The 16211-nt window shown below is 44.6% G+C and overlaps 1 protein-coding gene across 1 annotated transcript in view; it reads left to right on the plus strand.

Moving 5' to 3' along the window:
• The first annotated feature begins 12694 nt into the window (after positions 1–12694).
• Positions 12695–16211, plus strand: part of NEDD4L (NEDD4 like E3 ubiquitin protein ligase) — a 413015-nt gene continuing 409498 nt past the window's right edge. The window contains exon 1 of the mRNA XM_075067477.1: positions 12695–13108. Coding sequence (XP_074923578.1) covers positions 13061–13108 — 48 coding nt within the window. The 5' untranslated portion in view covers positions 12695–13060. The remainder of the gene's footprint in view (positions 13109–16211) is intronic.

Below are 16211 nucleotides of genomic sequence, written 5' to 3' on the forward strand. Positions count from 1 at the left end.
GTGGCCAGGGAGGTTGAAGTGCTCTCCTACAGGTTTTTGTATATTTGCTCATTCCTAATATCTGATTTGTGTCATTTATCCTTTTCCGTAGAGGACTGTCCGTTTGGCCGTTTACATAGCAGAGGGGGCATTGCTGTTCATAACGAAATGACAGTTCTGACCTATACATTGAATTGCTCCACGACCGTTGGCACAGGCAGAAATTTGTGGAAATAACAACATCGCCTGCCTCATAATCTAAGTTGTGCAGAACGCAATGCCATCCACAGCTTACAGAAACCCACCCGACATTATCATCAAAGAGGCTGATAAAGGAGGTGCTTGTCATCGTGAAACAGTCTGACTACCAAAAGGAGGCTTGCCAGACAACTCTCCATTCCAAATTCTACAGGGCCACTTCTCTCAGATCCCACTGAGAATACACTAAGAAAACTGCACAATCTACTCAGGACTTTCCCTACACTAACACGGAACAATCAACTACCTCAAGGCCCCGACCAGCGGTTATTTCTATTACTACCCAAGATCCACAAACGGGAAATCCTGGACGCCCCATATCTTGGAGGCATTGGCACTCTCACTTAAGGACTGTTCTGGATATTGTGGACTCTCTACTCAGACCTGATGCCACCAGCACTCCCAGCTATCTCCGCGACACACTGATTTCCTGGAGGAAACTACCATGCAATGGTCACCTCCAGAAAACACCATCCTAGCACCATGGATGTAGAGGGCTCTCTACACAAAACATCCCACACACAGATGGGAATTACAAGCTGTTCAGGAACCATAAGTATCCCCTTGATGATTGCCACAGCACAACTGGCTGGCTGATCTCTGTGCCTGTTATACTCACACACAACTATTTCAAATTTTGATGACAATGTATTATCTCCAGATTCAGTGGCACTGCCTATGGGCACTCGCATGGCCCCAACAATATTGCCAATATTTTTATGGCTGACCTGAACCAACGCTTCCTCAGCTCTCGTTCCGCTCACGCCCCTTCTCTACATACGCTACATTTGATGACATCTTCATATCTGAACCCATGGAAAGTCAGGCTCTGCAAAATTTCACCACGATTTTCAACGCTTCCACCCCACATCGCCTCAGCCTGGACAATTCTACACGCGAGGTCCACTTTTCTTAGGACACCATGTGCAAATAAGTTTGATGCTCACATTAACTCCACCTATATTTTGAAAAGCCTAACCGACCGCTTGCCTACTTCATGCCTTCCAGCTTTCCATCCCGGGCACATCACACGATCCAATTTGTGTACTCAAAGTACTATACGGGATTTCAGGGGGATTAAGGCAAAAACGCCACATTTTTAGTAATACAGGTATTAATAATACTCTATCATATGCATATGATATATTACAAGCCATGCATTCACAACACCACACACAGACACAAACACACTCCGTCTTGCTGTTGTTACCAACTAGTGACTCCCCTTACTGCACTGGCCAGGTGAGTTAGATGGGGGAGGGGTTGGAGCCGGGCTTCTGCCGATCTAGGATCAATTGCTCCGATGGTGACAAGACGAGGACCGGGGTCCTTCTGCAAGGACACCTCGTTATTTATAGCAGCTTCCCTCTTATGGCAAATCCAGACCAGATTTCAAATTCTGGGGTCCTGTGTCCTTTGGTCTGTTGTCCATTGGTCTTTGTGCTGCTTTTTTTCTTGGGTGTTGTCCCATGCAGTGCTCAAAGACGGGCAGTTTTCTAAAGAAGGTGCTTGCTTCTAATCCCTGAGGTCGTCAATATGTCTGCTCTTCTTATTGGACCCCACTTGAACAAGTGTATTGTTTGCTCTGGCCTCCCATTCCTTCTTTAACTGTTGTAGCTGTCTGGAGGTGGGTGTCTTTCCAGCTTACTCATTCACACCTCATTCGGTCAATGGGGGCAATTGATTACAGAGTTGTGGTGGGGAGATCTTATTCTACTTCTAGCAAAAAGGAACATGTTTCTTTCACTTTGTAACTTACTACCTTAGGGGGCTATAACATTTGATACAAAGTCTTGGTCTACCAATTTTCTTAATACAAAGTTGTATGAGAGGAGGCCAATGCCAAGTCATATGAAATACAAAATCATAAACAGTGAAACAGAGTTACAATGCAGGCAAGTCGTAGTGAATGGAACAGAACTTACATTAATAAAGATGAACAAATTAAAAACAATTTCTTTATCAGTTCTACTATTTGTCTACAGCCAAGCACTGAGGACAACCACATCTGCTCTAACCCTCAATGACAGGAGACCACACAATCTACAAAATTCCACCAAGCATTCTCAAAACTACCGTACCCGCCAGGAATAAGGAAACAGATCAACAGAGCCACGATGGTGTACCCAGAAGCTCCTACTGCAGACAAAACCAAGAAAAAGAACCAACCAGGACTCCACTGGCGCTCATAACAGCCCCCAGCTAAACCCCTCCAACGCATCATCAGGGATCTACAAAACCCATCCTGACAATGGATCCACACTTCACAGCCTTGGGTGGCAGGCAATCCTCGCCACAGGAACAACTGCCAACCTTGAAAACGTTATCTCACCAGCAACTGCACACCACATACATAGTAACTCAGCTCAGGAACCCATCACAATGCAACAAAACCTCGATGCCAACTCTGCCCACATACATCGAATATACCAGCGACACCATCACAGGACACTAAACCAGATGCAGCCACACTATTCACGGGTTCATTTTCACCTGCACATCACCAATGTAAATCATACGCCAATTCATATGCCAGCAATGCCCCATCTGGCTAATGTACATCGGACCAAACTGACAGTCTCTACGGAAAGATAAATGGAACACAAATCAGATATTAGGAATTGAGCAATTTACAAAAACCGTAGGAGACAGCACTTCACCCCGCCTGGCCACCTAAAGCAGACCTTAAGGTGGCCACTTGCAGCAAAAAAATTCAGACCAGACTTGCAAAGAGAAAACGCCTGAAGCTCATTCAATCTGCAAATTGAAAACAACCAATCCAGCTCAGGATTGATACAAAGACTGGAATGGCTTGCCAACTACAGAAACACGTTTCTCCTTCGCTTGGTTTTCACATCAGCTGCCTAGAACAGGGCCTCATCCTCCCTGATTGAAAACTAACCTCGTTATTCTCTAGCTTGCTTTGCTAGCATATATATATCGCCCTGGAAATTTCCCACTACATGCATCCGACGATGGGTATTCACCACGAAAGCTCATGCTCAAAACGTATTGTTAGGTCTATAAGGTGCCACAAGGATTCTCTGCTGCTTTACAGATCCAGATTAACACGGCTACCCCTCTGATACTTGTTCAAAAAATTAACCATCTGATGTGTATAACTCAGGATAGCTCTCAAGTCTGCCTATTGCACTGTGAGCATGTATGGATCCCGCCCTGCCATCTCTCTCTTTACTATAGCAGACCTTAAGGTGGCCATCCTGCAGCAAAAAAACTTCAGGACCAGACTTCAAAGAGAAACTGCTGAGCTTCAATTCATCTGCAAATTTGACACCATCAGCTCAGGATTGAACAAAGACTGTGAATGGCTTGCCAACTACAGAAACAGTTTCTCCTTGCTTGGTTTTCACACCTCAGCTGCTAGAACAGGGCCTCATCCTCCCTGATTGAACTAACCTCGTTATCTCTAGCTTGCTTGCTAGCATATATATATCTGCCCCTGGAAATTTCCGCTACATGCATCCGACGAAGTGGGTATTCACCCACGAAAGCTCATGCTCCAAAACGTCTGTTAGTCTGTAAGGTGCCACAGGATTCTCTATTATTTTTTGACAGTCTCTCTTTGTGGTACAAACTATATACTTATTAGGATCAACATGAATAGACATCTCTTACTTATATTTTTCTTGGATATTGTTTGCAATTGTTACATTACCAATACTCAGTGAAACATTTCAACGCATCAGTTAGTGGGACAATAACATCATATTGTACTCCTCCCCTTCCCCCTTCCCCCAGTAAACTGGTTCTTGGCCCCAAAATGGGCCTTTGCTCTTTTTTTAAAGCAGTATTTGTCCAACACTGAGAGAAGACACTTACAGACCAAAGGACTGTGAGTTTGTATAACAGACCATATGCCATGTTTCCCCTTTTCTACAGATATGTTCAAATATTTAATATCAGGAAAGAAAATGGGGTGGGGGGTGGATACATTTTAAATGAGATAAAAGGAAATCATTTTAGTGCAGTATATGAACAACCCAGGCAATTAACTACTGGAGGATATTAGTGAGGAAATGGTGTAGTGAAATTCAGAAAAGGATTAGTCATTTTTATTAATAGGAATAACATCTGCTGTTACACAAGCTAGGTGAAAAAGTTACAAAAGGGATATTTTTCTTCATGCTTCAGGGAATAAACTGATCTCCAGCTAGGGCTGAGAAGGAATTCCTCCTCCATCTCTCTGGTATAGCGTTGCACATTTGGCTAGAGACATTACTGAGGCTTCCTTTGAATCATCAAGTATAGATCATAGTCAGAGGCATAGCGCCAGACTGTTCTGGTATGACAACTTCTATTGTTTCTCACCTCCAATATGTAAATATCACAGGGTGCCACGGCACTATTCCCCTAACTGCATCCTGTTCTATTAAACGGTTTGAAGCTTGATCCTTAATTGTGAATTTCCATCCATAATACATGTTTAATCTGATTTTTGTCTGAGATTTCTGAATAATTTAATGGACCTTTGGTGTATGAAAGAATAGCTCTGAGGCCTATTATAAATCACTCAAACTGCACACTGGAGATTTAGGATGTCAGCAGTATCCCTCAAATGAGTTACATCTCCATATTCACTCTAGGGTCATCTATTATCCTAGATGTAGTATCTAAAATGGAATTATGCATGTAATCTTCATAAGAAAATAAACCTATAATCTCCATGATAAATGTGATGCTAAGGCATCACAATCCAATAAACCTGATGCCTTAATGCCAGAGAACACTAATTTTCTGCTCTAGCATCAAAGATCCTTTCACTCCACAAATACACACACTTATTTTGTGTGGAGAGCTGTTTTATCTCATAATAGCAATTCTGCAGGCACAGTAATGTGAAAAAACAGAAAACCTTTGCTATATTCCATGAGGCCCCTAGATGGCCCCAAAGTGGAATTCATCCTTCCAGATCAGCTATTTGTCAAAAACGTTTACATTATTTTCTATGACATTTGGTTTCTTTGAATTACAACCAACTATCCATTTATTATTCTTTACTTAGTCATCATAGATTATAGTGGTGAGAAATTCTCACTAGGAAAAAATCCACATCAGATTCTGATATGTCAAGATAGAGGTATGTAAAGAGCTGAAATATATTTGTAAAGATGAAAATGGAAATATGATTTAAAAAACCCTCAAGTCACAGTTGTATCTATCTATGTGACATAGGAATTGTCAAAGGTTGGGCTGATTCTTTAAAGGATTTGGGCTCAGCACTACCTGTGCCTTGGCATCTGGTCCCAGGTGATGGATTTGGACCTAGTGGTTGGGCCAGGTTACTAGGCATCATGTGACTGTAGTTCCAAGATGGGTCTTCCTATAAGAGAGAACCTGCTTCATCAGAGAGATGAGACCAGGGCAGTCACTTGAGAGACAGGCAGGCAGGTGGGCAGGAGGAGGAGGAGGAGGAAACAGAAATGTGTACGCACACACGCCCGCACGCACAGACAAGGCCTGATATAAAGGTAACTGAGGAGAAAGACCTGTATACGGGACCCAAGATGAGACAGGACTGAGGAAGGGGCTGTCTATGCCAGCCAGCTGAAAAGGCCTAAAATGGATCTATGAGTAGTGAGGGGCAGAAGCCTAAAGAGGCTTGAGGAAATGCCAGGGAGTAGGGCTGGGTTTGGGATAGAACTGTTAAGCCCAGCAATGGAGTGAAGAAATTGTGGAGTGGAGGGAAAGTCTTGTTTTGATTTATCTTGACAGATGAACTGTATTTTTCTGACTCCAAAAGAGGGTGTTGTGTTGTTTGACTTGCACAAGAGTCATGTGCCATTTTTAGAGCCCACCCAAAAGGGGAAACTGAGACAGTAGCAAAGTCTGATGCTGGATTGGGCATGACCCTGTTATAGCCATCCGCACTGAACTACTGCAGCTCTAGTCTGTGTGCAGTGGTATTAATTTGAAAACAGAGGTTCACTATTTGCTTAGCCATATTATAGCAGTTTGCCACCCTCTTAGCTTCTGTTTGTTATGCCTAGGTAAAGATCAGCCTTACTGCTTAGGCCAAATCATCCCTTCCCTCAGGAAAGCCTGTAAGGCCAGGAAATTAGAGTCTACAGTCAGAGTTCTTGTGGAATCCTTTAAAGAAGGATATATGTTTTCCATTTCTCCCCTTTATCCCCACACCATCCATGGAGCAGAGAGCAGTGGGAGAGAAACCCTCCAAATGTATGGATCTCAAGATATCTGTGGAGCACTGGAGCATTCACATGGGGACCTATTCTTACTTGTGTGGCCAGCAAACCCCTTGCTATAGAATGATATTAAAAAACCATGCACCAGCCTAAGTAACTACATTTCCATGGAGTTTCAAAGGGATTTGTGTTGGGTACGTTGGGGGAACTTGTTTTCACGGTGGCTACAAAAAAACCAACAACACTGTTCCTTCTTAAAAACCACCTTGCCATCATCCATAACAAAATTAACAAAACCTAACAAGAAGAGTCACTATGGACATTAGACATAACCCTCTCTCAGGTTTTTTTAATTCTTGTTTTCCCTTTGACCTGCAGCTGCTCTTTTTTAATGGGTTAGTGTTGAAGAGCAGAGTTCAGATCCTGGCTTTGGCTCAGGTCCCAATTAAAAATGAGTTTCTAGGTTTCATCCTAGATACTGCTTGTAAACAGTGGGAAACTGTCACATTATTTGGCATAATTAGACATATGAAAGAATTGGTACCAGATTTATTTTACATCAAACTCCTGTGAATTTGCATACTCACTGTTGAAAATCTGGCTTTTATTTCCTTTGAACTATTAAAAAATGTAAGGCAAGATAAAGGATGAGTTAGGATATATGATACCAGGTCCCTGCACATCCAGTGTAACAAATTATCTTACTTTTCAATTGGATTTTATCAATGAGCAGAAAGCTCAGAAATGCCAATTTTAATCACAAACCTTATTTACAAACACAATTTACAGCTTCAGTGAAGAGAGGAAAGTTCTTGTGTCCACTTTCATATTATCACACCAACCAACACTGTTTTCTGGTAATTTTTCATTTGACTGAATCATTTTTGATTTTATGAGGTTGATGTTATCATTACCTCCTCTCTAATCAATTACTTTCTGCCAGTATAGTTGAACATTTTCCACCTGGAGATGGACATGAGCTATAAAACTTGATTCTTTATCGGATTTTTGACCTACTGCCTCATAACTTAAGATTGTTTGTATCTGGGATTTTGTTTTAGTCAAGGGCCAGCTGCAACATTTGGATTTTCTGAACTTTTCCAAAGTTCAGGGTTTTTGGTTCAGACTCATCTCTGTAAAATGCAAAAACGGAGTAAGGAACATCCAAAACCACTTTGCATTACCGTGATTCCAGTATTGGCATTGCTTTATAGTGACAAGTAGCTGTCCTTTTCACAGGTATGTGCTGTTGCACAGCTTAATTAGATTAGTGAGTTTAATTATATATGGCCAATGAGTGATCAAATGCTAATAGAATCATGAAAAGTTAGGGCTTCTCTAATTTTACAGCAGACAAGGGACACTGTAAGTATGGAACTGCAGATGCCTTTTCAGTGCCTCATCTTAATTGCCACAGAAATTGATGCTTAAGTGTCTCTGAATTTCATGACCAAGCATAATCTTATTTAAATGGAAAATCCCATACCTGGCTAGGGTGACCAGACAGCAAGTGTGAAAAATTGAGACGGGTGTGAGGGGTAATAGATCCCTATATAAAAAAAAGCTCCAAATATCGGGACTGTCCCTATAAAATCGGGACATCCGGTCACCCTATGCCTGGCTAAATGACATTATGAAACTGGTTTTTAAATTTCATTTGCACTTTTAGGTTAATCAACATCCTAAGCAAGGTGAAACTGCCCTGGAATGTCTTCTGAGCAAAGCCCCTGTTATTCTGAAAAATTATTTAAAACCTGATGGATTTTCAAAATGACTTTAAAAATGGATAACATGAAGCTACTAATATTCCTGAAGGAAAACAATAAAAATTGATCTTGAAAAATGGTCAGGACTTTCCCCAAGTCCTGGCTACAATGTCAGGAGCATATGGATTGGAGTTTGGGAAATGTGCGCCTAAGCAAATGTCTCCTTTTCCTATTCACCTGAAAAAGGGAAGATTCTTGACCCTAAAACTACAGTAAGTCCTCACTTAAAGTTGTCCCAGTTAATGTTGTTTTGTAACACTGATCAATTAGGGAACATGCTTGTTTAAAGTTGCGTATTGCTCCCTTCTAACGTCGTTAGGCAGCTGCCTGCTTTGTCTACTGCTTGCAGGAAGAGCAGCCCATTGCAGCTAGCTGGTGGGGGCTTGGAACCATGGTGGACCGGCAGCCCCCCATCAGGTCCCCCTATCAACTTCCCGCTCACGTAAGTTCCCTGTGCAGCAGCTGCCCTGCAGGCTAGCTATTGCAGCTGTCTCTCCCCTCACTGCCATGTGCTGCTCTTGCTATCTGCCTTGGAGCTGCTCCCTGAGACTCCTGTTTGCTGTGCGGGGGGCGGGGGGGGAGGCGGGAAGGAAGATGGGGACTAATGTCAGGGTGTCCCCCTCCCCCCTGCTCCTGCACCCCGCTTACCACATCTTCCATAGAGCAGGGGGGACTCACCAAGGCTCAGGATGGAAGGAGCTTGCAGCAGCTGAGGTCTCAGCAAGCTGATCTAATTAACAAGGCTGTGTATTTAAAGGGGAAATGCACATATCTCTCTCCATTCCTGCTGCCTTGTAGAATGAGAGAGTTAACCTTCGAGGACTCAGCCAATTGCTAGTTCATCATTTAGCAGTAAGGGAAATATCCCACCCTCTGACTCCTCCATCTCAACTAAGCTTCACAATCATCATCACTGTGTACCAGTATTATATTGTTTGTTTAAAACTTATACTGTGTGTGTGTGTGTGTATATATATATATATATATATATAAAATATAGTCTTTTGTCTAGTGAAAAAATTTCCCTGGAACTTAACCCCCTCATTTACATTAATTCTTATGGGGAAATTGCATTCGCTTAACATCGTTTCGCTTAAAGTCGCATTTTTCAGGAACATAACTACAATGTTAAGTGAAAGCAGCAGAGAATCCTGTGGCATCTTATAGACTAACAGATGTTTTGGATCATGAGCTTTCGTGGGTGAATACCCACTTCGTCAGATGAATGTCGTCATTCATCTGACGAAGTGGGTATTCACCCACGAAAGCTCATGATCCAAAACATCTGTTAGTTTATAAGGTGCCACAGGATTCTCTGCTGTTTTTACAGATTCAGACTAACACGGCTACCCATCTGATACTTGAATGTTAAGTGAGGAGTTGCTGTGGTTTCTCATTTTTTTTGTTCAGTACCACAGGGTGGCAAGGTCTTCAGGTGACCCACTCTTCTACCAAGTGCTGAAACCCTGCATGTAAATGAAGACTAATTCTTGATGACTTACTGTAGCAAGCACAGCTCACTAACCCCAGTTAGGGAACGAAAAGGAGTTATGGCATGGGGTCCCAGTTCCAAGACAGCTAAGGGCTAGAAAGAAAGGTCCTACAGGAAAACCCAAGGAACAGCCTGTCAGAGAGATTGTGTGTGTGAGAGAGAATGCACATATGAGTGAGTTTAAGCCGTGTTATGATGAGTTGCTGTTATTTCAACTCTCAATAAAAGAATAACTCTGAGAAGCAAATATCTAAATTACACAATTCCCTCGACTGATGAAACTCTGAGTAACTTCTTAAATCAGCCTAGCATGAGAGAACACGATCACAATGCATAAAACAATCAGGTTCCATAGGTTGCTCTACAGGCCTGCCAGTCCACACTGGGGCTGTGCTCGGTCTTGTGAGATGCAAAGAGAGATGGGGGCACATCCTGTAGCATTACTGAAATGCAAGTGTGCCACTCTGCACTGGAGATGAATAAAGTTGCTGGTGCTGGAAGCCATGTGTGACTGCAGACCAGGACACTGAGCATTCCTACATGCACAACAAGGTGACTTCTGGCTAGGGAACAACAAATAGGTAGCCAGAGGGGTGGAGAGTCCTGGGGAATTGTGAGAAGGCACTGGAGGACTAACAGCCACCAATTGTATTATGACACTAAGTTGTGTGCACATTAGAGATAAATGAGCAACATCTGAAGGCTGTTCGCTTGAGGTCTGCCCTTATTTCTGACCATGCTAGCTGCCTCAGGTAATGGCATGAGCAAGACAGGACTGAAGGGGTTTTGTGTCTGGAGGGGGAGTGAGTTAACTGGAACAACTGAGTCAGACCTCAGAGCTAAATTAAATCTCTAGTGAAGAGAAACCAAAGAAAGCTAAGTCTTGCCCTTATAACATGCTAACATTTATGCTGTGTTACAGTGTTAGAGTCCTGTAAGGATCTCAGTCCAGCAAAAAGGGACCATATTATCCTTTTTGCTTGCATTGAAGCTAATGCTTGGAAGGGAGGTCCTGAAACCATTGTTTGAGTTGCCTGCTTATGCCATGGCTAAGTTTGTCATTAAATTGGATGTTTTATCTGCATACTGGGGAACACTGATTACTGCCATTGCATCATGACAGTAGAGACCAGGAATGCAAGTTCTGAAGTCCTTTTACTGGTTTACCTTAGTGACAGCGCTGGAGAGTGGCCCTGAGCAGGGAGGATGTGATAAATGCCTTCTTTCATTTTAGACTGGTCAAGAGATTGCACCCTTTTCTCTTAGATGCCAATCTTCAGAAAATTATCCTGTCTTTGAGACCTCAAGGATAGGCTACTGCAATACACTCAACTGGGGCTGACTTTGAAGCTTCAGCTAGTGCACATTCTGACTTGAGTTTTGAGCAGGGCATTTAGCAAGAGAACATTAGACCTATGCTCTGTACTGGCAGATGAGATTCAAGGTGCTGCTTAATATCCACAACGTCCTACATTGTCTTGGTCTCATAGACTAACCCATGCCTCATCATGGTACCTGGACTGGCAGAAACTTAACAGAGAGAGATCTTATCTAATCCATCTATTTTATCTATTTGCTTTGGGCATTTATAGGGTATGCATCACCAAGGTATCCAGCTGCCAATGTCCAAAAGTAAAGTTAGTAGTAGGGGATTTTTCAGAGCAGGCCTTTGTCTATGGCAGGGGTTCTCAAACTGGGGGCCAGGACCCCCCCCCCAGGGGGTCCTGAGGTCATTACATGAGGGGTTGTGAGCTGTCAGCCTCCACCTCCGCTTTGCTTCCACCATGTATAATAGTGTTCAATATATAAAAAAGTGTTTTTAATTTATATGGGGGGTTGCACTCAGAGGCTTGCTAGGTGAAAGGGGTCACCAGTACAAATGTTTGAGAACCACTGGTCTATAGATTCAGTACTGCCATACAACCTCTTTCTGAGTCAGAGTAGCCCCTTTAAATGTGATATAGGACACTGAACTTTCCCTAAACTGCAGGCTCGGACTCTGAAATCATTTAGCTTATTTAATAGATTTCCCCATTTATGCCTTTTGTTCAGACTATTACATTTTGTGCTTTAGGAATATATTGTTTTCTCTTAATCTAAACATCCTAAAGCAATCATGCCTAAAGGGAGACCAAAGAAATGAATAGAATGCTTTATTAGTATATTTTAAAATTTATGATTAAAACATTCTTTAGAAATGTAAAACATTATCATCTTATACTGAAAATGTAGGTTTCATTTATTTTTAAAAGCACAAACCCTAGTTTCATTATAATTGTTTTTATGAAGTCAGTACCAAATATTTGGAAACAACATTTGTTTGTGTTTAAACATTTCCCCCTGCTGTGTTTGCAACCTAAACACTGCTGCACAGGAGAACAAGGTGAAACTAACTACTTTATAAATAAACTCACTAGCTTGTTTGAGAGAAATGTACACAGGAACCAAAGAGCATAAACAACCAACAGCCCGTCAGGTTTTTACAGTCCTATCGGTCGGAATAATCTCAGGCAAGATAAATGAGAACATTATTTACATCTGATTGTTAACCTGTCAGTGTCCGTTTAATTTTATGGAGGCAATTGCACATTTCTGCCACTGAGAGTCTCCCTCCCCCTTTGTCTCCTGGAGAAACTGACGCTGAGTGGAAGCCCAGATTGAGGGAGTGGGGACTAGAGGGGACAATACAAAGCCATCTCAGCACTGGGGTTATGAACCAAAAGCGCTAGACAAAGAGCAAAGGGGTGGCAAGAGTCTCATCTCCAGCTGAGGAGATTCCTCCACCTCTCCGGCAGCAGCAGCCCCACATAGCCAGACAGGGGAGCGTTACAGTCAGTCCCCCCGCGCCTTTCTTTCATTTGCAAAAATTGCTACCGAAAGGGGGTGGGGGAAGCCAACAAATCAACCAAACCTGACGGGTTTTCCGCCCCTATCGATCGCGTCTTTGATTGGGCCGGGCCGGCTCTTTCCCCGCCCCAGTGGGCGGTGACGGCGGCTGGGTCTCCCTGCTGCTGGGAAGGGACTGGAGCGTGGCTGGGGTGTGTGTGAGAGGGGCGCTGGCTGAACGAGGAGGCGGCGGGGGCGCGGGCAGCTGAGGGGGAAAAGATCTGTGCAGCGGCCGCTACCGAGCAGCCCGCAGCTGAGCTTGGGGCTGCCGCCTCTCGTTCCCGCCCTCCAGGCAGCAGCTGCGGGAGTGCCCGCCCCGGCCCCCCGTCTGCACGGAGCGCCCTGCCCTGCGGGAGGTGCGGGGCTCACCTGGATTTATATACCCGCGCGCTGGCTGTGTGCATCGGCGGGGCAGTGCCCTCGGCCAGCAAGCCCTGCCCGTGCCCGGCAGGAGAGAGGGCTGCCCGGCTTTCGTTCCGTCCTCTGCCGAGCGGGACGCTCGCCCCGCCGGACCCATGGCGAGCGGGGCTGTGGAGCCGGTCTATGGACTTTCGGAAGACGAAGTAAGTCGCTGGGGTTTGTGACACTCTATCCCCCATTCCCCGCTGCGGTTCCAGCCCGCTGCTTGGAGGGGCCCGGCAGGAACGCCCTTGCATCGGCCCGGGGGCTGGGGCTGGGGCTGTCTGAGCCGGGCTGGCCGCAGAGCGCTGGCGGGGAGGAAGCTGTAATGCGACTCGCGGACACCCAGCCGGGAAGGGCGCTCGCGCGGCAGCCCCGAGACCCCCCATTCGCGGGGCCCCGGCGGACAGCGAATCGCTGGGGCTGGTGCCCCGTGGGCAGCAGAGCCCCGCTCCCCCGCCTGCAGGGTCCCTGGCTCGGGGGCGAGTCCTGGCGCCTCCTCCCCGCTCCCTTAATGGCGAGGGTCGGGCAGGAAGACGGAGCGGAGCCTCCCAGCCATTGCCACTGGCCCCCGGTGAGCCGGGGCGGCGCTGGGCGAAGGCTGAGGAGCCCTTCGCTGCTCGCTGCCTGCAGGTGCGGTGAGGCCCGGGGCAGGGCGCCCCTTGGCCACAGTCTCTGCTGCAGGGCTGGAGCAGGGAGCAGGTAACCCGCTGGGCCCTGGCGATAAGGTCCCCGCGAGCAGCCCATTGCATCGCGGGTGGGAACGCCGGGAGCACCGGTGGGTGCGAGCCGCGGGGCCGCGACTCCGCAAGCCGTGCTGCATTACTCAGCACGCAGGTATTTCCTCGCCTCGTGAACTGGCTGAGGTGCCGGCAGCGGCAGCCTCGCTGGGGTTCCCCTCCTCCTCCCCTTGGAGCGTGGAGACAGCGTGGGGGTTTGACAACGGCATGGCCGGGGGCTGGCGGAGCCATTGTCAGCCTCCGCGCTGGGTTTAAAACGGGGCTCCCGGGAAGGAGGGTATTGTGTGCGGTCGGTGCCGACTGCAGCTTCTGGCTGTGTCAGAGCAATGGGTATGTCAGCAAGTGTGCCTGTGGGTCACCGGGCACACCCTATGTGTGTATGTGTAATATTGATTTACATCATAATAATGGTTGTGTGAGGTGCCTACGGAAATTATCTTTATCTGCAAGTGAGGCCACAGTTCAGAGAGAGTTTATTTTTAAACTTATAGAACCTCCAATCTGCTCCCCTGCATAAATCCCGTAACTGTTAGTGTTCAGATCCAAAGAGCAGGCAGTGTCTGTTTTACCTACATAATTACCGTGCACATATGCATTGTCTCCAACTCCTGTGTCCTCAGTTTGTTGCTTGACTTCATTATAAACTCTTCAGGGCAATGTCTGCCTCTGCTTGTGTAGCACCTAACAATGGGGCCCTGATCCTGAGGGACTCTTGAGTGCTGTGTACAGTATAATTAGGTACAGTATAAATCTGTTGGGGTATGTGCCTGTAGAGAAATGTCCAAGATATAGTGCCACATTTCAGTTATGTTGTGCAGACACGCTTTATGCCATTGTAGTGTTACCTAGGCTTGCCTTGTTCTTTTTCTCGTCTGATCTTTCACCTTGTCAGTAGAAAGGAGGCAGTGTCCCCCAGAAAGTGGCAAGATGCAGACATTCGGGAACAAAGAACCAGGCTTCAGACTGAGGTATTGTAGGTGGAAAGACAGCTGCTTGCTAAGGTCTCTCTGAACACACTGTGTAGGAATACAGATTGCTCAGGGACTAAATACATTTTGTTATATATAATGAATGAGACTAGATGTTTGGGTTGCATGCAAAGTGTTTTATATCTGGGAGCTAGTGTCAGAGTCAACCTTGCGTTTAATGGTGTAATGCAGATGGAGCTTGATTGTCTTATCAGCCCTGTTGGCTAGCCAAATTATGTAGTGTATGCTAGATTTATTAGCTAGTGCCTTGTGTAATAACATGGGTGGTGCTAAAAAAAATAAATAAAAAAAAATAGAACCTTTGCAGACAGAATAATTCATTATACTGCATCTGATTGGAGACCGCATTGTTGAGATGCTGTGTGTGGTGAAGAATAGTTACCTTTGGTGAGTTTTTATATAGTGGTCAATATAGCAAATACCCAAACAAAGGTGACATGCTATATTAATACATGAAATTGGAAGAGTTTATCTTCTTAGTGTCAGCTTTAATGCTGCCACAGGCCAGCATCTTGATAACCAAGGAAGTAGATATGATGGGCATCATAGCAGGAGGTTGAGTGTAAATGCTGTTGAACTAGAGTTATTGAAATGGACTGTTGTACTCAAATTGAATCAAATCTAGGTGACTACATTATTGAATTCAAACTAGATAGGATTCTTTCTGTGTGGGTGTTGGTGTATTGACAGTTATTTGGTTTATAAAGCTGTGAAAGCAAACGGGTAAAAACAAGTTTTGTACAAACACGGGGAAGAGAGAATGCATTGGGGAGGGGGTTAGCTGTTCAAATGATTAAGATGAAGACAAAATTAGACTCTCTGCCATTCCTTTTCTCCCTCATCTGGCTTTATAAACCTTCATGTACTCTTCAAAAGCAATCTTGGCTTCATGTGAATTCTCAGGAACAAAATGCAGTGGAAACTCAATCTAACAAACTCTCAACTTGTCTCCTTATTTTATTGACTGGGATCATCTGAACACTTCTGATGTCACCCATGGAGATCAGATAACTAGGATTCTGTTGTGGTATGAACTGTAAAAGGCTCAGAATCCTGCATTGACATAGGCCTGTTACTGTAATGCTTGAGGGCTTTAATAAGTTGAAGAAACATGGAGGTTTTGGGCATTCATGTCTCAGAAGATCCTAGCAAATGTATAGCTGTCAAAAATCTTGAATCTTGCTAGGAAGAATCTTGCTGCTTTCAGAAGAGATGGATGAATAGTGACCATTTAATTCTGTGGCTTTTCTCTCTCTTGCTGTGTGAGAGAGAACTTTTTCTCTTTGATAGTAGTGCTTGTAAAAGGTGTTGGGTTTCTCCATTTTACGCACAGAACGTATATGGGCTGTACCAGGGGTCGGCAACCTTTCAGAAGTGGTGTGCCGAGTCTTCATTTATTCACTCTAATTGAAGGTTTTGCGTGCCAGTAATACATTTTAATGTTTTTAGAAGGTCTCTTTCTAGAAGTCTATAATATATAACTAAACTATTGTTGTATGTAAAGTAAATAAGGTTTTTAAAATGTTTAAGAAGCTTCA

Source organism: Chelonoidis abingdonii, chromosome 6 (assembly GCF_003597395.2).
Source record: "Chelonoidis abingdonii isolate Lonesome George chromosome 6, CheloAbing_2.0, whole genome shotgun sequence".
Classification (NCBI taxonomy): domain Eukaryota; kingdom Metazoa; phylum Chordata; order Testudines; family Testudinidae; genus Chelonoidis; species Chelonoidis abingdonii.